The sequence below is a fragment of the Echinops telfairi genome, unplaced genomic scaffold (assembly GCF_000313985.2).
Source record: "Echinops telfairi isolate 266 unplaced genomic scaffold, ASM31398v2 ScPeMD7_2291;HRSCAF=2852, whole genome shotgun sequence".
NCBI lineage: Eukaryota > Metazoa > Chordata > Mammalia > Afrosoricida > Tenrecidae > Echinops > Echinops telfairi.
In genome coordinates this window covers 1,344,550-1,370,234 of record NW_022106189.1, presented here as the reverse complement: position 1 = coordinate 1,370,234, position 25,685 = coordinate 1,344,550, and the positions used below count along the sequence as shown (strand labels likewise).

At 44.7% G+C, this 25,685-nt stretch overlaps 1 protein-coding gene and 1 non-coding gene across 2 annotated transcripts in view; both read right to left on the bottom strand.

Annotated features, from left to right (window-relative positions):
* CEP89 (centrosomal protein 89) overlaps positions 1–25,685 on the bottom strand; it is an 83,116-nt gene that overhangs the window by 32,027 nt on the left and 25,404 nt on the right. Inside the window, 9 exon segments of the mRNA XM_045293871.1 lie at positions 242–357; positions 1,950–2,053; positions 6,799–6,882; positions 7,066–7,116; positions 12,356–12,501; positions 18,628–18,834; positions 21,388–21,430; positions 22,110–22,138; positions 24,933–25,035. Coding sequence (XP_045149806.1) covers positions 242–357; positions 1,950–2,053; positions 6,799–6,882; positions 7,066–7,116; positions 12,356–12,501; positions 18,628–18,834; positions 21,388–21,430; positions 22,110–22,138; positions 24,933–25,035 — 883 coding nt within the window.
* On the bottom strand, positions 4,040–4,173 carry LOC115870746. The gene has a single exon (XR_004046879.1). It is a non-coding gene; the product is annotated as a small nucleolar RNA SNORA42/SNORA80 family (small nucleolar RNA).

The window sequence follows — 25,685 nt, the reverse complement described above, 5'->3', positions numbered from 1 at the left end:
TTTCATTGTTTACATAATCCAATAAATACATCTTGGAAATAAAAAAAAAAAAAAGAAGAAAGGAGGAGGGCAGACTTCGTGTCATGTGCTTTGGGCATGTTACGAGGAGGGAGCAGTCCCTGGAGAAGAGCCCATGCTGGGGACCAGAGGCGCAGAGAAGAGGAAGGCCCTGTGTGAGACGGCATGCCCCAGTGGCAGTCACCCCCCTGCACTGCAGTCACTCCGTGGGGAGAGCTCTCACCTTCCTGCAGATGCTCCTGGCTGGCGGCCTGGGCTTTCTGCTGCTGAATCTCCAGCTGCTCCATCAACAACTTGTTTTCCTCTAAAACCAGTTCTGCCTGAGTCTGAAGCTGATGCCTACAATTCATTCATAAAGGTAAGTTATTGCAATTCTGATTGATTAAAGAAACACTCAGGAGCCTAAAGGATAGCAGTTAATACCTTGCAAGTAATGAGTAGTGGGACATGTCTCCGTTGGATATATTATTTATATAAGCAACTTTTGCTAATTTACATTAAATTGAAGGAAAAGCTAGTTATGAAGGCTGAGTTATGAATTATTTCAATATATTTTTAAGATGTGAAATTTCTAATGTACACCATAGCAGGCAGACTGGATAAAAAAAACCAAAACACAACACTCAGTTTAAACAATTATCCAGTGGCCAATCTTGTTTCATCGATATATACTTCCAATCCCCTCCACCCACTGGGTTTCCTGAAGTATTGTTTTAAAAACTTGAAAAAGTTCTCATTGTAATTTTAAAAGATCTACTTGTCATTAGCAGCATAACTGCTGAAAAGCAGTTATTACCATCCTTGGCTGAGCTCACCATGAACAAACCTGTTGCTCACAGCGGATGCTAAGGAAACCCCGCCGCTCGACCTGCACAACCATCGTCTCCAATGCGCTCAAGTGACATCAGTCCAAACATTAACCGCCCCAACACAATGTAAACCAGCCAACTCCGGTTTGACCATGCAGCTAAGAATGCAAGGCACAAGGAGTAGATGAAAAAGATGTCAGGAGCCAAGCTACAGCGGTCCCTTCACTTGCTCCCAGAGGCCTGGAAGCTGCCTTCTCTGTGCCCAGACTGGCCTCCTCACCCCTACCCCACCCAGGGCAGCCCGGATTTGATCTACTTTACAGTTTAGATTCCGTCCCCTCCCCTCTGCCAGTGTTCCTCGTTCCTCCTTTCCCTCCCTCCCTCCCTCCCATTTTATATCACATTCCATCAAGTCCAAGGTCACCCAACTGGTCAGGCAGGAAAAGAAATGCAGAGTTTAGAGGTCACCAAGAGAAGTTCATGGAGACATGGAAGGAGGAGGACACTTTGTAGTAAACTGTGAAGTCAGTGCTCCTGAGTGCCGAGAACAGGTCTGGCAGCTACACATCTGGCCAGGGCCAGGTGGTCAGGAGGCTTGTGGGCAGCACCAGTGCTAGCAGTCTCATGGGCTGGCAGTGGCCTGTGAAGTGGGGCTGCAGAAGCCAGCCTGTGGCCTCAGGGAGGCCAGCCAGGAACCGTCCACTGTGCAGGCCACCTGCCCCTCCAAATGACACACAGGCCAGGGAGCTGGAGCAGAGAGGGCAGATGTCACCCCCAGTACACACAGGCTTCGGGGACACTGCAGGAAGGTGGATTGGAAAGTAGGGCCTTTCCTCCCTCTTCTTCCTTTTTGGGGGGGAGTTTTGGATAATTTTCAGAAAACAAACAGAAAAATGCCACCTGAGAAGGCAGAGAAGCTGCAGGTTTAAGAAACGAGAATCTTTAAAGTGACCTTTCAAGTACAAGTTAAAAATAATTTACTAGGATTTTAGTGCATGTATGTCTTACAAACTCTCACTTAAAATACTTTAGTTAAAAACAAAGTGTATGATTACTTAATAAACTTTATTCTTCTTTATCTTTTTTTAATGAGCAAAATACCAAAAACACAACAGCACTTGCCATTCCTTACTGGTAACCGGACTACTCTTATTTATCACTTGGTGCAATTCTTCATTCTCTTTCACCACTTCTTGAACTCGCATCCGAAATATCTTCATTTCCTCCTGAAAATATGTACACAGAGTGTAACACACGCCTACACTGTGTCAGTTCTACTACTGCCATTATGACACAGATCAAACACTAACAACATTTAACAAAACATCACTTAACAGCAGCCTGAAGCTATAGGTACCATCAAGATGTGCCTGCCCTCAGGGAGCTTGTGCCTAGTTAGAAGACAGGTAAGAGGCCGTGACAACACCAACAACATGGGACTGAAGAGCCCCCAAACCAAACCCAAACTCACTGCCACAGTCATTGCCAACTCTAGTGACCCAATAGGACAGAGCAGAACTGCCCCTGCGGGTTTCTGAGGCTGTAACTCTTTATGGGAGATCAAAGCCCCGTCTTTCTCCAGAGGAGCAGCCGGTGTTTCCAATCTGTTAACCTTGCGGGTCATAGCCCAACTCGTAACCACTACTCACCAGGTCTCCTCGCAGAGAAGCCCAAGTTTTTAGTTCCTATTTCTGTTATATCCTCTCTCTCTCTCTCTCTTACTCATTCACTCACTCACTCACTCACTCACTCACTGACTCACTCACTCACTCACTGCCATTAAGCCAATTCTCATGGTTCTCCCTCAAAATAAGTAGGAAAGCTAGCAACGAGTATGAGGAAAAAATGTTCTGAAATTGATTATGGTCATAAATGCACATTTTAAAAATATGACTGAATGGTTAACTTGTATGATAAAGTACATGCCAATAAAACTATTTTTAAAAAGTAGTCAGAGGGTAAACAAGCAGCCATCTAGCTCAGAAGCAACAAAGCCCACAGGGAAGAAGCACACCAGCCTGTGTGACCACAAGGTTTTGAAGGGATCGGGTATCAGGCATCAAAGAACAAAAAAAATCATATTATTGTGAATGAGGCAGGGAGTGCAGAGTGGAGACTCAAAGCCCATCTGCAGGCAACTGGACACCCCCTTACAGAAGGATCGAGCACAGGGAGGAGACGAGCCAGTCAGGGCACAGTGTAGCAACAATGAAACACAACTTTCTTCTAGCTCCTAAATGCTTCCTCCCCACCCACTATCATGATCCCAATTCTACCATACAAATCTGGCTAGACCAGAGGATGTACACTGGTACAGAAAAAAACTGGGAACACAGGGAATCCAGGATAAATGATCCCTTCAAGACCAGTGGGGAGGGTAGAGGAAAGGTGAGGGAGAAAGGGGGAACAGATTATAAGGATCTACATATAACCTCCTGCCTGGGAGATGGAGAACAGAAAAGTTGGTGAAGGGAGACATCGGACAGTGTAAGATATGACAAAATAATAATTATTTATACATTATCAAGGGTTTATGAGGGATGGGGGAATGGGAAGGGAGGGGAAAAAATGAGGAGCTGATGCTGGGGGCTCAAGTGGAGAGCAAATGTTCTGAGAATGATGAGGGCAATGAATGTACAAATGTGCTTGACACAATGGATGGATGTATGGGTTGTGAAAAGAGTTGTACGAGCCCCCAATAAAATGATTTTAAAAGAAGAATGAAGAAAATGTTCTAAGTCTGATTGTACAACTTGTTTTGATGTAAATGAACTTTTGAACTGAATTTTATGCCAATATGACAGTAAAACAATAAATGTGTCAATGTCAACAAAAAAAGTAGTCCGAGGAAAGCAGCAGAGATGACTATAGACACTAATTTTCCCGTTGGTATTTAAGACAAAAGTAAGAGACACCATCTTTAATTAAAGATTCTCCTTGGGGCCGGGGAAAAGAAATAACAATAAATAAAGCCCTTTTGGTGGTGGAGAACTAGGGTGGCAAGCCATCAGTCAACACGGCACTGCCAGCCAATAGCCCAGCGCAGGGCTCCATGCCAGGGCCCCGTTGCTAAGAGGTGTTTCTGCTGGGTGCTGTTAGGCCCCAGACTTCCCTCAGCCAGCCTCTGGCTACTTCCAGTGCCTTGCGCTGGCCTCCAGTGAGACTCTTAGATGACTTTTCTGGAATACTTCTCAATGTTCTTTCTTTTCTTTCACTGTGCAACACGCTTCAGTGTCTTAAGCCCACTGGATAAAGCCAGGCAATGGTTTGGGGTGACCATTTGCTTTAGCATGGGACACTGTGAAAGGCCCATGGGATCGGACCTGCCACGAATCCAAACCTATGCACCTCAATGTTCTTTACCCAGTTATCAGACATTTATGTTTAACTGAAAGCAACACAGCCAGGTAAGCTCTCCTCCTCTCCCTTTTCTGCCTGCCTGCCTTGCCGGTGGCTCTCCTTTCTCTTCTTTCTTTAACACAAACATTTGGACATTGGACATATATTTTATGAGGCTAAATCAAAAAGCATTGCTACGGTGGTTCCAGTTCATCAATGCGCAAGTTTATTCCCGACAAGATGTATTTAAACCTGTCTCGGAGATCAATGGAGAGCTGCAGCAAGTTGTCTCAGTGGTCTTGTGAGGGTGCTTTCAAAAAAGCAGCCATCAAGCTCAGAAGCAACAAAGCCCACATGGAAGAAGCACACCAGCCTATGCAACCACGAGGTGTCGAAGGGATCAGGTGTAAGGCATCATCAGAACAAAAAATCTTACCATAGTGAATGATGAGGGGAGTGCGGAGTGGAGATCCAAAGCCCATTAGTAGGCCACTGGGGATCCCCTTGCAGAGGGGTCTCGGGGAGGAGATGAGCCAGTCAGGGTGCGATGTAACAATGATGAGAAATACAACTTTCCTCTAGTTCCTAAATGTTTCCTCCCCTCTCCCACTACCATGACTCGAATTCAATCTTGCAAGCCTGGCTAGACCAGAGGAGGTACACTGGTACAGATAGGAACTGAAAATACAGGGAATCCAGGACAGATGAGCCCTAGAGGACCAGTGGTGTGAATGGCAAAACAGGGAGGGTAAAGGGAGAACGGGTAGGAAAGAGGGAACCAATTACATGGAACTGTGTGTGACCTCCTCCCTGGGGGACAGACAACCGAAAAGTGGGTGAAGGGAGACGTAGGACAGGGCAAGATATGACAAAATACCCATTTATAAACTATCAAGGGCTCATGAGGGAGTGGGGAGCGGGGAGGGAGGGGAAAAATGAGGACCTAATGTCAGGGGTTTAAGTGGAGAGAAAATGTTTTGAGAAACGAGTACAAATGTCCATGTGTGTATGGATTGCGATAACAGTTGTATGAGCCCCTACTAAAATGTTTAAAAAAAAGAAAAGAAAAGGAAAAAAAACAATGGCTCAATAAGGCCTCTACTCAAGTCCTCCCTCAATGCAAGAACACTTTGTTCTAACAACCTGGCATTCTCTGATGCTCACCTTCCTGATGTGATCAATGCATATGCAAAAGTGGTGAAGAAAGCTGATGGTGCCCGACTATCAAAAGATATAGTATCTGGGGTCTTAAGAGCTTGAAGAAAAACAAGCGGCCACCTAGCTGAGAAGCAACAAAGCCCACATGAAAGAGGCACACCAGCCTGTGTGATCATGAAGTGTTGATAGGATCAGGCATCAGAAGACCCAAAGCCTATCTGTAGACAATTGGACATCCCTTCACAGAAGGGTCACAAGGAAGAAAAGAGCCAGCCAGGGTGCAGTATAGCACTGACAAAACATAGAGCATTCTTCTAGTTCTTTAATGCTTCCCCACCCCCACTATCATGACCCCAATTCCACCTTATAAATCTGAAGACCAGAGCATATACGCCGCTGGTACAGATAAGAGCTCTTGAAACACAGAAGCCAGGACAGATAACCCCCCAGCAACAATAATGGAGTAGCGATACCAGGAGGGTAGGGGGAAGGTTGGGGGGCAAAAGGGGGAACCGATCACAATGACTGACGTATAACCCCTTCCCCCCAGGGTGACAAACAATAGAAACATGGGCGAAGGGAGACATCGGTCAGTGGAATATATGAAAATAATAATAATTTATAATTTATCAAGGGTTCATGAGGGTGGGAGGGTGGAGGAGGGAGGAAAAAAAATAAGGAGTTGATACAAGGGTTCAAGTATAAAGAAAACGTCTTGAAAAGGATGATGGCAACATATGTACAAATGTACTTGACATACTAGATGTATGGATTGTTATAAGAGCTTTAAGATCCCCCAATAAAATGATCAAAAAATAATAATAATAAAAAGTCCAATCCCAACAGTGGCTTCAGAAGAATTCTGCTGGGCTGTTAATAAGTTCAAGGCAGAGGGCAACTCAGAGGGCGATGGTGACTGGTTTGGGGGATTCTATAAAGGAGTCATTGTGACGGATTTCTGAAGGAAACAGGAAGTCACAGGGGCCTCTTACGCGGCCATACTAAGAAAATGGAAAAGTGCATTGGAGAAGGGACCCTGAGAGTCACATTGAAGAATGTTTTCCATCGTGACAGCGCTCCCTCTCCAAGAGAGAACTTCACTGGGACATCCATCCACTCAAAAAGTCTCGCAGTTCTTTTTCTCAAAACACAAAACCAAAAACCTCCGCTTAAACAGAATGTGATTTGACAGATGCCCAAACCACCGTTTGGACTTGTCAATCGCAGAACACAGAATTCCCTGTGAAAGGTCACCGAGACGGAGCACTGCCTACAGGAGTGTGGAGACCCACATCGAGGGTGTTTCAAGGAACGACAGGTTCACATTCCGATATGTTTGCTTAATAAAGGTTTATATGATTTATTGTGATATTTTTCACTTACTCTCATATGTTGGGCATACCCACCACCAAACTATTTCTTCAGAGTCTGAAACACGTTTAATAAACTTTGTCAAAGACACGTGGCAACTTACCTGGAGGCGGGCAGTGAGCTCATCCTGCGCTTTCAGCCTGTCTTCATAAGCCAGCAGCAACGGCGACAGGTACTTTACATCCACCTGAAGAAGATGGAGCAAGAAGAGGACTCATATACCCTAACATGTAAATACACTCAGCAACTTTTAAAAGGCCACAGATTAAAAATAAAAGGCTACAGATATAACTCTAGTTTCGAGTGGTTTTGAATAGTCAGTCAAATACAACCCAGAAAACAGGGTGCTGGAATTAAACTGTTCACTTACCAACCAGGGTGGTGCGGGGCCCTTTGATGGGAGGCCTTCAGTGTTTAAACTCTAAGAGCAAAACAAATAAGGCAAATTAAAGTACACATGCTCTGAAATGTGTTAGGCAGGGTTCTCTAGAGAAATAAAACCAGGACACTTACGATTATATATAAGAGGATAGGTTGATACAGCGAGAAGTAATACAAAAGCTAATTAGTCCACACAGCAGGACAGAGGGCTGTTCAACTCACTTTGGTGGAACAGTTAATATACTGAAAGTCCTTCAACTCATGAGGGCTGCTGATCCGCAGACAGTGGAGCCTTCCCTCAGGCAGACGGCAGACTGCCCGCAGGTTCAGACAGCAGGGTGGGTAAATAAGTCGGCAGTATGGGAGCAGGTCCCCGATGGGATCTCGAACTCAAGGGATACAGGGTGACAGGATCCACCAGCCTCAAGTTTAGGCAATGTTCACACCAGCAGCTTGGCGAAGCTGATCTCGAAGGAGTCTCAAGCTCTAGTAACAAGATCCACAGGTTGACTTGGCCAACAGTAACGCAGCACACTAGCTCAAGCAGCTGCACACTGGCCAGATCACTGGGAAGGGAGACACTGGATGCCAGCCATCTTTGTTTATCTTGGTCGCCCTCCAATCAACCTGTGACCTGATTCAACTCCATCCGCATGTTCTTATGGAGGCCGAGTTGGCACGATAAACTTATCACACTATCACAAATGTTAACCCTTAGTTGTTCTTAATGTAGATGAGCTATCAGTGAAGTATATCTATGTATCTATATGTATAGACAAGGGGGTACAAATAGGTCCTAGAAAAAGTCCATGTTCTTTCAATACCATTCTTTCATGGACTTTTTAAAGTCTCTTTGTATGTATTATATAGTTTGTATGAGAAATCTTTTCCTGAAATATTTGAGAATGATTTTCAGGTATGCTATCTCTTTTCTCTTACATATTTCAGTATATACTTCCAAAAAGGGGACTAACATTCTTTTTACTTAACCACAGTATGACTGTGAAAATTAAGAAAGCAACTCTGATAAAAATACTTTTTTTTGTCTTGACATTATATTTAAATTTTTCCAATTTTGTATCCACCCTAGACTCACATGTTGCATGTGGTAGTCAAGTCTCTTTCATCTCCTTTCACCTGGAACAGATACTTTTGGATTTGATGCTGGGCTTTTGCATGTTACATGTCTGAATTGTTATCAGCATCCTTTACGAAGTGCTGATTTCTCTCTCTCTCTCTCTTTGCAGGCTGTTAAATAACTTATGGATTGGCTGGAAGCTTTTGAGGCTTGTTTTTGACCTGGTTTATGGTGGGTCAAGGAGCCCTGGTCTGTTAGTCTGGGTAGACAAGAGAAACAAATCCAGAGACACTCATATGTGTATAAGAAAGAACTTTATATACAAGAGCAATTGAATATTGAGAAAACATCCCAGCCCAGTCCAGATCAAGTCCATAAGTCCGATATTAGTCCATATATCCGAAACCAATCTATAAATTCCTCTTCAAACTCACAAGACACATACAATGATGCCGAATGCAGGAAGATCACAGGCCAGTGGGTGGAAAGTTTTGTGGATCCAGTGGTGGTAGAAGCATCTCAGAGCTGGCGTGGGTCTCCATGGAGCTCCTCCAGCTCCAGGGCTTTGGCTGCATTAGCATAGCTCCATCAGGATTGTAGTCGTAATGTCTCCCAGGGAGTGAATGTAGACTGCTGCCTTCTGCCTGACACTTATTTAAGCAGTTGACTTCTGTATTTATTCTGTCCTGTTTGCTCGTTGTTGACAACCCTGGTAGTAGCTATTACATCAGAACAGAGGCAATGACCCTGATGTAACTTTCTAGTGACTTCACCTGATCACTCATTATTTAGTCAATATTGAGAATGCATTAAGCCATTGTAGACATTACCGCACAATCCCTATTTCCAGAGATTTGGGGACCTAAAAACGAGGTGTTTCTTCTGACACAAGTTCACGTAGTACAGAGCCATAGTTCAGGGTAGAATACTAGACCTGCCTTTACAAACCAAAGCCGATCACTGTTGAAAAGAGGGCGTGATCACGTCTGGCTCAAGTGACCAGGATGACAGGTGGAGAACGTGGCACCTGCACTGGCTGGAATGGCGTGCACACTGGGGGAGTGTGTCCCGGGGCCTGACTGCCCACCGCCCCTTCAGAACAGGCGCCCATTCAAGCGTTGCTCTTCTTTGCACTGTACCACCATGCTCACGCTCTGGCCAGGGTGTTCTGTGTCCACATCCTGTTCCCTGCCCCATACTTGCCCATCTTTGCTTTAATTTTTGTCCCTTAGGTTTCACATTTTTTATGCACAGTACTCGTGGGTCATATTCTTTATTTCATAAGTACATCTGTTATCCTTAGGTGACCTGAGAAGATTGTTTAAGAGTACCTCAGGGCAATAGGCCCAGGGGTCCTCCAATAGAAACTGATCTGGTAAGCCTGTGTTTTTAATAATTTGAATTCTGCTCCAGCTGTTCATCCCATTCTATCAAGACCCAACCCATCTACTGCATTCAAAGGGATGATTGCTAGTGCTAGCTGGGCATCACCTAGTTCTTCTAGTCTGGGTAAAAGAGGCCAAGGTTTGTGTAGTCAGTTCATCCTATCGATGAGTTTCTCCTCAGAGTCTTGGGTTTCCTTCTTTCTCTTTGGCTCCAGACCAAGATAAGACCAATCACTGTACCTGACAGGAATCCTCACAAACTTGTAAGACCCCAGATATTACTTATCAAACCAGGACAGAGTCATAAACTTTGTGTGGTCCTAAATCTTCAAACCCCAAATACCAATCCCAAGTTTTAACTAGGGGAATCTTAACAGTACTCCCTTATGTGCTTGCACACACACACACACACACACACACACACACACACACACACTCCTGTAAATATGCCCGTCCAGACACATATCTACAGAGGAGGCTTCAGAAAGTTTGTGGAGAACTGGGGCCAAAAGACAATGGAAATTTTTCACAAACTTCCTAGCGCTCCCTTGTACATATATACATATAGACAAACTGACAGACATTTATACCTACACACATATTTTTTGTGATTTTTGATATTGTAAAATTATTTTTGCCCAAGCTTTTATCAAAAGGTCCTTTCTCTTATGTATATCTTCATGAGATTGTTTACTTTGGTTAAGCTATGTCACTTCACCCACTGTGGTAGTTACATAATTTCATGTCAGTTTGAAGATACGTAGAAGTGTAGGGCTGGTATTCAACCTGTCAATCAGGTTGCAGCCTGATGGTGCCTCCTTGTGGGTGTGACCTTCTCATAAGGAGGGCCCTGGGGACCTCCTCCCCTCTCTCTGCCTTCTCTTTCCTACTGGCTGACCCTGATGGTGACCAGAGCCTGGAGGTGTGCCCACCGCCCTTGGCTTCACAAGACGCTGCATCCTGCACCGTTGCTGTGACTGCCTGAGTCTGAAGAGGGATTTATGGACTAGTATCAGACTTACAGACTTGATCTAGACTGGGCTGGGATGTTTGCTTGATAAAAGTTACTTCTTGATAGAAAGCTCTTTCGTACACATACATGAGTGTCCCTGGATTTGTTTCTCTAGTCAACCTGGCCTAACCCACCCACATTCAGTGGTAACTTTCCCATCAGCAAAAATAATCGGCATCTACCAGAGAATGAGGAAGCATGTTTTGTATTATGTGGCCCCAGGAACTGAAATTAAACATTTTTTTCTGCTAGAAAAAAGTTACCATTATATTAAGTGTAAGATGTCAATCATAAAAGAACACTTATTGTATGATTTCAATTATACAGAAAGTCAGAACAGGCAAATTCACAGAGGCAGAAAATAAGTTTGATGTTTCAGGGGCTAAGGGAGCAGCATGTGGGAAGTCATTGCTCAGAAGCTTTCTTGCTGAGGTGAGGAAAAGGCTTAAAGTTGATTATGGTTATGGTTTCATACGTCTGTAAATACATTAGAAACCAGTGAAACAGTTTATCTTAAAGCGGTAAATTTTACAGTCTGTGAATTATATCTCAAAGCTATTGATAAGAAAAAGTTAAAACTAAGTTTTACTTCAAAAAGAAAGTGCTATGACCAAACAGTAAAAAAGAAAAAAAAAGCTGCCATTCAATCAGAAGATGTGGCTCCCTGCTAACTCCGAGACGCTACATGAGACCCTAATCCGATACGCTTGCCCTCACCCCGCCAGAGCTAGAGTCTGAGCTGTAGACACACATGTCCCTTACATACATGTGCTCTCAAGAAGCAAGGACCTGACCTGGCTCATCAATTACTCCTGACACCCAACAATGGTGGCCCAACCAAAGATCTGCCCGTATCCTAATCCCTGGAATCTTGAGCTGTAATTTTATTTGGAAAAAAAAAAAAGGTCTTGGGAGACCTTAAGTTAATGACCACAAAATGAGTTACGTGGGTGAACCTTAAATCTAATAACAAGTATCCCCATGATGGCCAGGAGAAGACAAAATATGAGAAGGTATAATGAAGATAGCGGCAAATGAGAGCCGTGCAGCCACAAGCCAAGCAATGCTTGCATCACCAGAACTAGAAGACCAAGGACGGGTTCTCCTCCAGAGCCTCCATGGGAGCCCGGGCCTGCCAGACCCCTGCTGGCCTCCACACCACCACAAAACACATTTCTGCTGCTTTAGGCCACCACCTTGATGGTGACAGCAGCTACAGGAACCAATTTAGCATCTCACTTAGTGGCTTATTCAGTAAGTTTGTTGAAAACAATAACAATTTATATATTATCAAGGGTTCATGATGGAGAAAGGGGGGGAGGGGAGAAAAAATGAGGAGCTGATACCAAGGGCTCAAGTAGAAAGAAAATGCTTTGAAAATGATGATGGCAACAAATGTACAAATGTACTTGACACAATGAATGTATGTATGTATTGTGATACGAGGTGTACGAGCCCCCAATAAAATGATTCTTAAAAAAGAAAAGTGTGTTGAATTGGAAAATTTCATCTGTTGTCTTAAAGTAAGAGCCTGCTCGCTTGCTTTCCAGGGCCTGTGTTTCTGACAACTCAGAACTGTATCCATGGGGAGCACAGTCGCTCTTTTACTTCTGGATCATGCCAACACCCTGCCAAGCACCGTCATGGCCAACCTTTGTGATGGAAGGGAGGGAACCAGGAGGGCCGGAGGAACGCCTCGCTTTGGATGCATCTTTTTAATATTAAATTATGCAAATAAGAACCTGTGAGACTGTCAAGACCAGAAAAACATGAACGTGAGACTTTTCTCAATTGGAAACATTACCTCATCTTTGGATAAAGGCCTGAATTTAGTTTGGTATCTACTCAGTTCCACATTCAAATGATGGACAGTCATTTTCAAGCCATTGTTTTCATCCACCAGTTCTTTAGCGTGTTTTCTTAGAGACAGTAATTCAGGCACAGCTACTTCTGAAAAACAAATAAGTCACTATGATAAGAAATTACTTCAAATTTACCAAGATTTTACATAAATTGATAATCATCTACCCCTTTTTTTTTTCTTTTTAGGCTCACAGAAGCAATGACTGGTAAATATATAAACATAACTGAATAAAGGTTACAAAGTTCTTTCAACACTGAATAGTCAGCATTGTCTTATACAAATAGAAAAAGGTATAAAGTATTAGTAAATATGCAATCTTAAGAGTTAAAAGGGATACTAAGGATAGAAGCTAAAAAAGGTATCTTACAAATTTAACTGAAATACCAACAAACAGAAAATATTACATATAGAAAAAGGGGCAAAATGTTGCAATATATAAAGAGCTCCTCTACCCTAAAACATCACTATATGTGTTCTACTCTAATGCGTACTGATCACTCTCCAGGTCAGAAAACATGTTAGATCACAAAGCAAGTGAATGCACATTTAAAAAGTCTGAAATTACGGGTGCTAAAGCAAAGTGCGGTGAAGAAGGCAGATGGTGCCCGGCTATCAATTGGAATAGTGTCTGGGGTCTTAAAGGCTTGTACTAAAAACAAGGAGCCATCTAAGCAAGGCATCAACTAAGTTCACTCGGACTTGTGTGAAGCACATCAGCTTCTGTGATCCAGAGATGACAATTATTATAAAATTAGAATATGGTAAGGAGAAAATCATCAGAGCTAAAATTATGAACACCCAATTGTGGAGGGCTAGGCGACCGTGGGAGCCCAAAACCCATCTGCAGAATATCTGGTCAGAGTGGATTGCTGGCAGATCCGCTCTGGCCTCAGGCACAAGTCTCAAACAGCCTTCCTATCAGGCAGAGACCATTGTATTCCTGATGATGCTGGATCAAACTCAACACTCGGCCAGGTGACCACCCTATAGACATGACCTGAATCTGTCCTGGGTGCAAGTGTCTCTTACTGGTTCCACGGCAGAAATTTCTTCCTTGGCTTTTTGAAGGTTGGTGGGGGTCTTTTTTTCCCTTCTTACCCATTATTTGTATTTTTGTCTGTAAATGTGTTAGTCTGGGTACTTTAGAGAAACAAATCCACAGAGACTCAGTATAAGAGTTTTATATAAGGTTAACTGTGCATCAAGAAAATATCCCAACCCAGTGCTGCCCAAGCCCACAAGTCCAACGTTAACCCATTAGCCCACATGTCGACACCAATCCAGAAAGTCCTCCTCCATCTCACAGAGCAGACGCAATGACGCCGACTGCAGGAGGAAAGCCAAGTCAGTGAATGTGTAAGCATCTCAGCTCTGGCAGGGGTCTCTACATAGCTGCTCCAGCACCCAGGTCCATGTGGCTTCTCCTTGGGGATGTCTTGCAGGAAGTCAGCCTTGCAAGCTAAAGCAGGGAACTGCTAAGGCAGCTGCACCCTGGTGCGACCATCACAAAGCAAGAGACCCAAGAACTCGAAAGGCGAGGCTCACCGAGCCATTTATCACTCTGCCCTTCAATTAACCCCACATGTGTTTATTGGCCAGGCTGGCACAATAAACTAACTCAGTATACTATTATGTATTTAACCCTATCACCTTAGCATGCTTGGTTGTTATTGTATTCTGTTGGGTCTCCCAGCTGTGAAGCACAGGAGTAGTGGATGCATAATGATAATAACTGATAAAAGGGGCCATAGGGAAACCAGAGGTGGGTGGTGAGTGGTAGGGTGGGAAAGGGGGTTTCAGGAGTAAATAATGAAGGAAGCACTAGAATGGAGTGTGACTGCACAACTCATTTTAAAGGCAACTTAACTTTGGGGGGGGGGGGTTCCTCTAAAATTGATGTGGTGATGACTGTACAATTCTCCTTGATATGACTGAATGACTTAACTATTGGATTGTATGATATATAAATTATGTGCCAATAAAACTGCTGGAGAAAAATTAAAAGCTTGAAATCATACCAAGTATTTTCATCGACCATATGAAACTAAAAATCAATAACAGAAAAACAAAACCAAACCTAGAAAATGTAGAAACATACAGAAAGTAAGCAAAACAAGGACAATTCACAAATTTCCTGGAGTCAAATGAAAGTGAAAGTCCAACTTTCCAAAACTTATGGGATGGGTAAAGGCAGTACTCAGGGGAAACTTACAGCAATAAATGCCAAACGATTAAAGAAAAGGCTCAAATCAACAGCCTACACTGACAACTCCAGGAACTAGAATGAGAACAGCCAACTAAGTCTAATCCAGTAAGAAAGAAAGTAACAAAGCTCAACCAGAGCAGAAATAGGAGAAAAAAACAGAATCAATAAAACCAGAAAGTGGTTCTTTGAAAATCGACAAAACCATCACAACACTACAGGCGCTCTGGGGGTACAGAGGTTACACACTGGACTGCTAATGCAAAGTCTAGCAGTTTGAAACCACTGGGCTGTCCCTCAGGAGAAAGAGGGGGCTTTGTGCTCCTACACAGAGTTTCCATCCTGGAAACTCACAGGACCAGTTCTACCCTGGGCTAGAGGGTCGCTGTGAGTCTGCATCAACTAGCTTGGCAGTGAGTTTTCAGTTTTATCACAATACCAAAGAGAAAATATGCAAATAGCAAAACAACAAAAATAAAAGAGGTAACAACACAAATGACCCAAGAGAAACAAAGATAATTATGACAGAGTATGAACAATTTTATGAAAACAAATTAGATACTCTAAATGCAAGGGTAACATTTCTTAGATGTACACAACCCACCCAAACGGACTCAAGAGGAAAAGAGAAAGCCTAACAGATCCATACCAAGGGAAGAGTTCAAATCAGTGAATTAAAAACCTCCCAATAAAAAAATCTTACTTGGGAAATCCTATCAAACATTTATAGAAGAATTGACCCCAATGTGTTCAAAATCTCCCAAAAGTTGGGAAAGAATACTACTTAAATCATCCTAGGAAGCATATACAAAAACAATGTCTCTTATGAATAACCCCAAACCAAAATCTGTTGTCGTCCAGTCATTTCTAACTTTCAGCGACCGTATGAGACAGAAGAGAACTGGCCCAGAGACGGAAACCCAAAGATGTAAACCTTTACAGAAAACAATGACCACATCTTTTCCCCACGAAGCACCTGGGGGTTCAAACTGTTGACTTCTGGTAGCAGTCGAGTGCTTTAATCACAGTGCCACCAGAATGCCCCTAGTATAAATATACTTGCCAAAATTCTCAGCAAAATACTAGTGAACAGAATCTAACAACACTAAAGGAGGCACACTGAAAAAACAAACAAAACCAAACCCTTCCGTGGGTTTATTCCAGGAATGCAGGCAAGGATCAACATTAGGAAATCATTGGACATAATGCACCATAGCAACACAACAATGGAAAACAACCACATGGTCACTTCCATGGGTTCATAAACCCCACTTGGTAAAATCCAACCCTAAGTAAGATTGGAATGGAAGAGAAATTCTATAATATGATTCTGAAAGACCATATATGAAACCCGACAGTATGTACGAAAACACAACAGTCCACATCATACATAATGAAGAAAGACTGGGGGGTCTTCCCTGGATGAAGCCATGAAACTATGTCCTATGATCATCTTTAAACTTTAAATCAAAAATATCCCGATGTTAAAAACCAAACAATAGTTTCACTTAACTAATGTGGGGGGGGGGGGGGTCAGATGCTAGCAGGCATCCTCCCTGAGGGTGGCCCCCGCTCCCTGCTGTTAAGGACAATGGACAGGCCTGCAGTCATTGATTTGGTTCCTGTAGGTGGAATTCACACCCTACTGATCATGGTTCCTATGGAGAGCCAGAGAACAGGTCAAAGTTAAACTGCCATCCTAAATCTGGGATCCGCCCATCTTGTCACATGTATACCCCCAATCCCTCCTCTTCCTATTGTGTGTATGCCCCTAGACCACCCCCTTCCATTACTGTATAACCTATAGTGTAACCCCTTCCTATGACGTATGTCTTTACCTGTAATTAGTGGGCTTGCACGCCCCCAAAGGTATATAGGCCTGGGTTAGCAATAGAGAGACTCTCTCCTGGCTCGCCCCCTCAGGTCCTCCCTTGACCTCTCCTCGGCTCCCTCTCCTCCCGTTTCCCTTTCCCCTTGTCCTCTTTCCCTTCCTCCTCTCTCCACATGGACCACCAAGGGGGTTGAGGTGAGCAATGCTACCATGTAATGTGTCTGACTCCATTATTTGACTCTCTTCTATCTCTCATGCACTTGATAACTTTAATATAATATTTATATATCTCAACCGTACATTTGTGCTTACTGAGTCCATAATTAAGTGATGAGGGGCTGGCACCCCCACCTCATACTACAAACGAATAGAGTATTTGCCTTGAGCATTAGGCTTTTTAAAGAACTCTCTGTATGGACCAAGTTGATCACAGCAACTTAGACTAGCTGGACTCTTGGGGAGGGGGGTTGGGGCAGTGAACTGATGCTGTCGAGGAAGGAACAACTCAGAAATGGAGGGTAAAAACGGCACACAACTCACAGAATGTACAAAATGTCACTGAATGGGACATGGAAAGACTACTGAATTGGTGTAAATGTTGTTGAACATATTCTCCAAAAAAACTGCTGAAAAAACAACACAGCACACGAAAAACCAAATGGCAACATCATGTGGTAGTTGCAAAATCTGATGTTATTTGAGACTTAGGAGTGAAGGGGTGGAGTTTAGCCTGTCGATGAGGTAGCAGCTTGATGACCTCACTTGGAGACACTAAGGAGATAAATAGCTCACTGGAGGCGGGACACTCACACACTCCCTGCGAGACATACCTGTTGACAAGACACATGGCGTTACACTAGAGCCCTGGTGCTGAAGGAGCCTTGTGGAAACCCGCTGATGAGTTTACCACCACTGGATCCACAAGACTTTGCACCCACTGGCCTGTGATCTTCTTGTATTTGGCATCATTGCATGTGTTTCGTGAGTCTGAAGAAAAACTTACAGATTGGAATTGCACATATGGGCTAATATCGGACTTATGGACTTGATCTGGACTGGGCTGGAATGTTTTTCTTTTTTTAATTTAAATCATTTTATTAGGGGCTTGTACAACTCTTATCACAATTCATATATTCATCCATTGTGTCAAGCACATTTGTACATCTGTTGCCCTCATCATTCTCAAAACATTTGCTTTCTACGTCAGCCCTTGGTATCAGCTCATTTTTCCCCTCTCCCCGGAACCCCCTTCCCTCATGAACCTTGATAATTTATAAATTATTATTATTTTGTCATATCTTTGTATTAGGCAGGGTTCTCTAGAGAGATAAAACCAAATTGCTGATAATTTAATATATTTATTTATAAAGATAATGAGATATATAACGAGAAATGAACTGTTAAATCATATACAGATAAATATATAATACAAGAAATAAACAGTTAAATTATAAAGCACTACAAATGGCTCAGTCAACTCACGTCAGTGAGAGAAAGTTGGGAGACTAGCAGTCCTTCAAGTCTAGTCTGCTGCCAGATGTCCCTCTATTTATAGAGAGAGCTAGGCTATGTCAGCACAGCAGCCAATCACAAGGCAGGTCACCAACTGCCAGCCAGGTCACCAAGCGCCAGTCCCCAGCTCCAGAGATGTCTTAAAGGGACCTCAACTTACAGCGACACAGTCCACAGGCTAGGCGTTCCACAGGTAGTGTAGCCTATAAATTGAGGCACAGAACAAGGAAGGCAGCCGCACACTGGTCCGATGATCAAAGAGTGAATGACAAGAAAGACGAGGCTCACCAAGCCATTTATCTCTCTGCCCTTCAGTTAATCCCACTGTTTATCGGCCAGGCTGGCACAATAAACTATCTCATCTTACACTGTCCGATGTCTCCCTTCACCTACTTTTCTGTTGTCTGTCCCCCAGGAGGGGGTTATATGTAGATCTTTGTAATTGGTTCCCTCTTTCTACCCCACCTTCCCCTTCCCCTCCTGGTATGGCTATTCTCACCACTGGTCCTGAAGGGTTCATCTGTCCTAGATTCCCTGTGTTTCCAATTCCTATCTGTACCAGTGTAGGGATGTTTTCAACAAATACTACAACAGAAAACGTTCACTCTCAAAACGAATGTAAAACGGAGTGACGTGCTAATAAAAGCACAGGGTCCGTATCCCAACCTTCCCGGGGCGCCTCTTTCAGTCCTCTGTTTTCCTTTTCCATTTTCTTAAGTTTGAGCTGCAGTTCTTTCATTGCTTTCCGTATCGCACTGAGCTCCAGGGCGAGGCCTTGATTGGTGTGGTTCAGTATCAAGTTTTCTTCTTTCAGTTCCTCCAACTTTTCCTTGGTTATTTCTATATACCGTGGACGTGTTCTGCCAGTTACATCTGAAAATGCACACAGAAAGAGTTTGAAAATTAAAGTGGATATTTTACACTTCTACACCAAAATTTCTCGAACCTTTATTTTAAAAACGACTAACACAAACAACTAACACACCTTGTACTTTGTTCTTTTGTCCCTGGAAAGCGAATGGCTTGTCCAGGAAAAGGGTGAGAGAAGAGGGGAAGGTGAGAGACCAGGAATGTGGATGTGGGGGTGTGTACCACGGTGGGGTCTGGGCGGGAGGGAGAGGAGCTTGCATATTTAATGCAGAATTGAGTTTTCGGCTGCAGGAGCTAGCACAGCTTTAGTGCAGAGGGGGGGAATGAAAAGGCCCTGGACAGTATGTGAAATGGCAAGAGGCCCCAAACAGATCCAACACCCCTCCCGGTGAAGAAAGAGCACTGCAATGCGGACACCGCAGGGAAGCGAGGCCAACCAGGGGGCTCCTGAGGTAGCTGTGGAGTGGAGGCAGCATGGAAGGAACAACGGGAAGGTTGACTGCTAAAACCTGGCAAGGTTTGATGACGGACTGGATGGGCACGGACAGAAGAACAAGTCAAGATCTGTTTTGTATTGCTAAGTCTCTCACCACTAGAGAGAAGTCAGCACTACTTCCCAGGGACAGGAAGTAACCTGGGAGGAACCCATGAAGTGCTTGTGAGCACAGCGAGGGGCCCACATCACTGGGCAGGCAGCGAACAGTAGGGATGGTGTCCCTCGCCAGACAATTCACACAGACCTTAAGGTAAGGAGCTAGACAAACACATACGGAAGACGGGGCCCATTCTGCTGCTGGCCAGACATCTGACCGTCCATCAATCACTGGAAAGGCAGATTATACCTAGCAGCTTGCTGGTGCCCCACCCCCCGCCCCCCTAAGTAGCCTGCAACTTTGCAAAAGAGGGGGACCAGGGCTCAAGGACCAAGGAGACACAACACCAAGAACATCGAGTTACAGGAAGCACCTAAGTCAAAGAACTGAGGAAAGGCAGTTGTAACACGATGGACAAGACTGGGGAATGAGTGCAGTTAAGATCCCTGGAGAAAGAAAGCCGTGGAAACCACTGTTTCATGGATAAATACAATGCAAAGGATGGGCTGAGCAGCAGGGTGAAGCATTAACCTAGGAGACCCAGAAAATTTCCAGCAGTGAAAAAACCAAGCTCATTGCCATCAAACTTATTCTGACTCACAGTGGCCCGCAGGACAGGGCAGAACTACCCCTCCCTGTGGGCTTTCAAGACTAGAAATCACTTCAGAAACAGAAGCCTCATCTTTTTCCTGAGGTGCTGACCTTTGGTGCTACCCCCGAGGGCTCCCGCACACTCACTGCCATCGAGTGAGGCTGACTCAGTGAGCCTGGAGGACAGGGCAGAAGTGTCCCTGTGGGCTTTCAAGACTAGAAATCACTTCAGAAACAGAAGCCCCATCTTCCTCACTGCCATCGAGTGATGCGGACTCACAGTGAGCCTGGAGGACAGGCGGAAGTGCCCCTGTGCTGCCGAGACTGTAATTCTTTACGAGAGTAAAGCCCTGTCTTTCTTTGGGGGAATGGCTGATGGGTTCAAACTGCAGGCCGTGAGGTTAGCAGCCCAATGTGTAACCACTATGCCACCAGGGCTCCTGTATAGAATACTCAAAAAGAGAGAAACAACTGCCGCCAAGCTGATTCCTCCTCACCCACAGAGAACGTCAGTCCAACACAGAGAACACAGTGTTGACAGCTAATAGGATTTCAGGTTAGTGGTGTGACATTCAGTTAAAAATATAAGATCCACTTTGAAGCTACTGAGACTCCCCAAACTACATAGGGCATAGACTCCAGAGAGCATCTCCAGGACTTTCTGCCTTCATCCCGTGAGCAAGCTCTCATATGCAACTACCCACCCTCCAGTTACCTAGTCACCTGTCCATATAGGAAGCACCCCCCACTGCATTTACATCTGAAGACCCCCACTCACAAGCCTTTCAGTCACCACTCAGCACCTGAGCACATCTCTCAGGTCACCCACACAACTGTGCTGTGCCTGAACACATCAACAGGGTCTTCCAGCCACCCAGCACCTGAGTATATCCTACAGGCCTACCCATCACCCACCCAGCATCCAAGCACATCCTACAGTTCCAGCCACCCACCTACTATGTGAATGCATACTACAGGCCCACCCAGCACCCACTCAACATCTAAGAATATCCCACAGTTCCCGCAGCACCCCTCAGTATCTGAACACATTCATAGCTCCCCAACCCTCCCTCTCAACATCTGAGCACATCTCACAGGCCCATCTACCCGCCCACCCAATATTTAACACACCCACAAGTTCATCCACCCACCCAGCATCCGAACATATCAACAGAGTCCACCACCCAGAGTTTGGGCTCTGTCTTTTGAGGCAGAGATGGAAGTTCAAGAACTCTTTCCTACTTCCTATAACAGAGGACAGAGGGAATCGGTGTCCAAGGAGAGGGAAAAGAGACTTTCATTTTCTGATTATTCCAGATTGTCTCTAAAAAAATAAGCTTTTCAGTCATCAGGAAATTCAGAAGACAGCTACCTGGGGATGGTGGAGGCTTTTCATATAACGGGGTCTTTGCATCCTAGGAAAGACAAAACATGAAAGCGACAGGTTACAGAGGCTTGGCAGCTTCTGACAGCAGGCTCCCACACGCAGCCAGGATACCGCTGACTAACTATTCCAGCACAAGGGTCTCCCCCCTCGGTTTGGTTCTTGTAGTTCTTCGTTTGCTCTGTGCATCTTACAAATGCACTGTAAATCATGAAGGAAGGGCCTTCCTGCAGACCTGGCTGGAGCTACCTCCCTTTGAAGAGTTTGAGAAGAACTGGGAATTGCAAGAAAACCCACCCTGTACCGTGTTAAAGTAGAGCAACCTTGGACCGTTGCTCTCCTGTCTAGTTATGCTGTATAACAGCCTGTGCACCGGCCAGTCTAATTTCTCACTATCTGTGGCATAGCACAATATGAACCTCAGGTGGAACTCTCCCTTGCCAGCAAATTAGTCATTATAATGGTCTATCCTCTGTGCTAATGATGCAAGCGCTTGTTACCTCCCCAGAGGAAAGGAGCCCTTTAGTGAGAAATGCAAGATACAAAGCAGCTTCACAAAGGTCGTGGGAAAATGGAATGAAAGATAATGGAATTTTCCACAAAATTTTCGAAGCCGCATCTCGTGTTTTTCCCACAAATCATGGGTGCTGTTTAAAAATGAGGATGGATATTTTATCTCTTGAGAAAATGGTTTTTAAAAATTATCTTACCTTTAGATTCAGAACTGAGTGTTTGCCATCTGGTTAAAGAGAAGGGGCAGTGGGGGTGGAAGATAAAAAGAACTTTTAAAACAAATGCAGAACTTTGACATCTCAGAAAAGTAAATCGCAGGAAGTTGCCGACTATAGATGATAATCAGCCCCACCCACTCCCCGGGTAGGTGGATGGTTTAAGGTCACATGGCAAGATGGGCCCAGGGGGAGGCAGGGCACTACACTGGGTTGTCCGTCTCTTTCCTTCCTCAGCTGGGCATCAATCACGGTGGCTCCCATGATGACAGAGCCAAGACCCAACTCCTCAGAGGGACTCTGGGCTCCTCCCCCCCTCCACCCTGCCATTCCCCTCCCCAGAGGGTTCCCACTCTGCAGGGAAGCCCCACTCCCACGGTGCTGTTCCTTGAAAAAAATGCCTCAGCATAGAGATAAAAGTTATTCTGCTCCGTTACTAATTTTCCACCTATTTGCAATTCAGGTCCCACAAGCATCTTTTTTTTTTTTTTTCCTGCTGAAAATGCTGTGATAATTTTATTAGACTCTAAAACTCCTGAAGGAAAACAATAGATATATAATGAATGCATAAGTATTCAAACAACTCTACTAAACGGATGAAATATTGGTGTAATTTAAATATCAAAAGCAAGTAGAGTCTATATATAGTACAAGAACAACAAAGAAATCATTATAATTACATGACTGGAAAAACTTTAATAGTACTAAAAGTTTTCTTTATGTAACAAATTTTAATCTTTATGTTTCTAATGTGCATTTAACTTGAACATAGATGTGGAAAAGTTGTAATATCAAATCATCAATAAATTAGCATGCATTTGAAGGAATATTAACAACAGAGATAATCTAGATTGTTGTGAAATGAAATCCTGTGAAAGTAGTTTATATTTTGTAAGGTAATTTTTTTCTAGTACTAAATTTTGTAAGACTACGGAGTTACTGAACCCTGCCAAGACATTGGATGTGTCCCATTAGTCCAGTTGCCACACCTTACTGTCATCGCTATAGGTACCCTCGAGCTAGTTCCCAAACAGATGCTATGTACAGAAGGAAACGTGAACTGCTCTTGAACCATTCTCACTGTGATTGCTGTATGTAAGTCCATTGTTGCAGTCATGATATCAATCTATCTCATTGATGGCCTTTCTCTCTCTCTTTTTATGGCCCTCTGTTATTCCATGAATGACATCTTTCTCCAGGAACTTCTCCCTTCTGATCATATATCCAAAGAATGTAAGACAGAGTCTCATTGTCTTTGTTTCTAAGTAACATTCTGACTGTACTTCTTCCAAGAAAAGATGTGTTTCTTCTTCTGGCAGTCCATGATATATTCAAGATTCTTCTCCAACACCCACAAGCATCTTGATGCTTCTAATGCTCACCACAAACTCGGAGCCCCTGAAGGAGCCACACTGCCTCCCAGCCACCACTTGGGCTCTACAGGCATGTCTACCAGCGTGCTAGCTATTACTTTATTGTCCCTAAGCAACAAATCCCACCCTTCATAGGTGGCTTCTGAGGCTGGGGCAGGCCATTGGGTTGGTGATAAACTCTGCTGGTAGAGGGCGCTGGAGAGCTGCTGGAGTAAGCGGGGGTGCTGCTTTCTGATTAAAACACACACAAACACAAACTCACTGCCATGAGTCATGCCCACTCATAGAGACCCTATAGAACAGAGTAGAACTGCTCCGTGGGCTTCTGAGGCTGTAACTCTTTATAGTTGAAGAAAGCCCCTTCTTTCTCCCACAGAGCAGCAGCTGGTGGTTTTGAACTGCTAATCTTGCTGCTTTCTGACAACAGTGCACAATCCAACCAATGGCTTGGGCACACATCTCACACACCATTAGTGGACACAATGGCGCAGCAACTCCAAAAACTGTTATTCTCTACATTAAACATTCCCTTTGTGAGAATAAATGAAAATAACACCACCACCACCACCACCAAAACCCCACATTCTCCTTTCAAAGCACCAGGAGCCCTGGTGTGGGAGGGAAAAAGACCAGCTTTTCGACTTCTGTGAAGAGTCACAGTCCAGGAAACACCCAGGGCAGTTGTACCCTGACCTACAGGGTCAGGATGAGTCGAAATCAACTCAATGGCAGCGGGTTTGGTTGTGGGTTTCAAATTGCAAGGAGTCCTTGTGGCACTGTGGGCTAAACACTGGGCCCTTTCGCAGCTCAACTCCACCACTCAGAAGGCTGGCACTGCAAACCCAATGAAGCAGCTCTACCTCTGCCCACGTGGGGTCACCCCAAATCAGAGCCGACTTGTTGACAACCAACAGCAACCTTCACTATAAGGCGTGGAAATCTTCCTGCCAAATCAAGCACTCACAGAATGGTTTCAAAAATATGCCAATAAAACGGTGCCCGAAGGGCCCCTGCGGGGCGAGGCCCCGGGGACAGTGTACAGGGAGCAAAGCGGAACTTCCTAACTCCCTTCCTCCCTTCTCAGCAGCTCAGCAGAACACCACGGTGTGTCGGGCAGCAACTGGCCCCGGGGAGCCGCAGGAAGCCAGCCTAGAAGGCTTCGGAGAGCTGAGCATAAGCCCCCCTCCTGGGCTGCTGATGCAGGAGACAAAAGCATGCCAAAGGCAGCACCTTACATTTTGAAGCCCACCTTGCACGCGGGTAAGCACCGTGCAGAGCTTACTAGGAGGAGAATAAAGTTCTGGCACATTTCTTGTCATAATTAGACAGCCACAGTTCGAGATCTGCTGGTGGCCTCTGCCCAGAAATTCAGCCACATTTATTACCAGGTGACGATACTTCGGCATCTTTAGAAGCTTACCCTGGGTCTCACCTTCTTCTGGTGGACACCGGGGTGTGACAGAGGTGTCTGGAAACCCATCTTGCTCTGAAATATTTTCATCTTCCTCACTGTCCACTGCATGTGACAATGGAACCTTTATTGTTAATAAAAAATAAAAATAAGAAGCTGAAAAAGCAGGTATGTGATCAGTTTTTTTAAAATGTCCTCTTCACAAACGCCAATGTCTTATTTCGCACCTGCCCCTGCGACCGCTCTGCTCAAGCAGCTTCAGTCACCACCACCCACGGTGAGGCACAGGTGCCCACACCCTAGCATGGTGGACCCTTTGGGATCCAGGGGCAGCATTCACCCAAGGGCATGGCTCAAGAGGGTGGGGAGAGGAGGAGGAATGGAGACAGGACACAGGGAGGAATGGGTGCTAATCTCACACAGAGGGGCTTTCAGGGAGAAGAAACTGCATGTGCCTGAATTGTTGAATGTCCAAGTGATGACCTACTCTGTAATTCACCCAATTCACCGTAACACGTGTGTTTGAAAAGAGGACTGATTTGGCAGGAAGGAATGAGACCTCAGGGCCTCTAGGGAAAAGCCTGGGTGGCAAAGGCAATGCCACTCAAATTATGCTGAGATGATGAACACGACACCCCATCTGTGACAGCCTGGCAGGGCCCAGCTGCCCGGCCCAGCCCCAGCCCCAGCGCTGCCCGCCATGGTTCTGGCACTGGTGTCTTAGTTCCCAAGGGAACAGGGACTGCTGGCCAGTCCCATGAGGACCTGCATCCA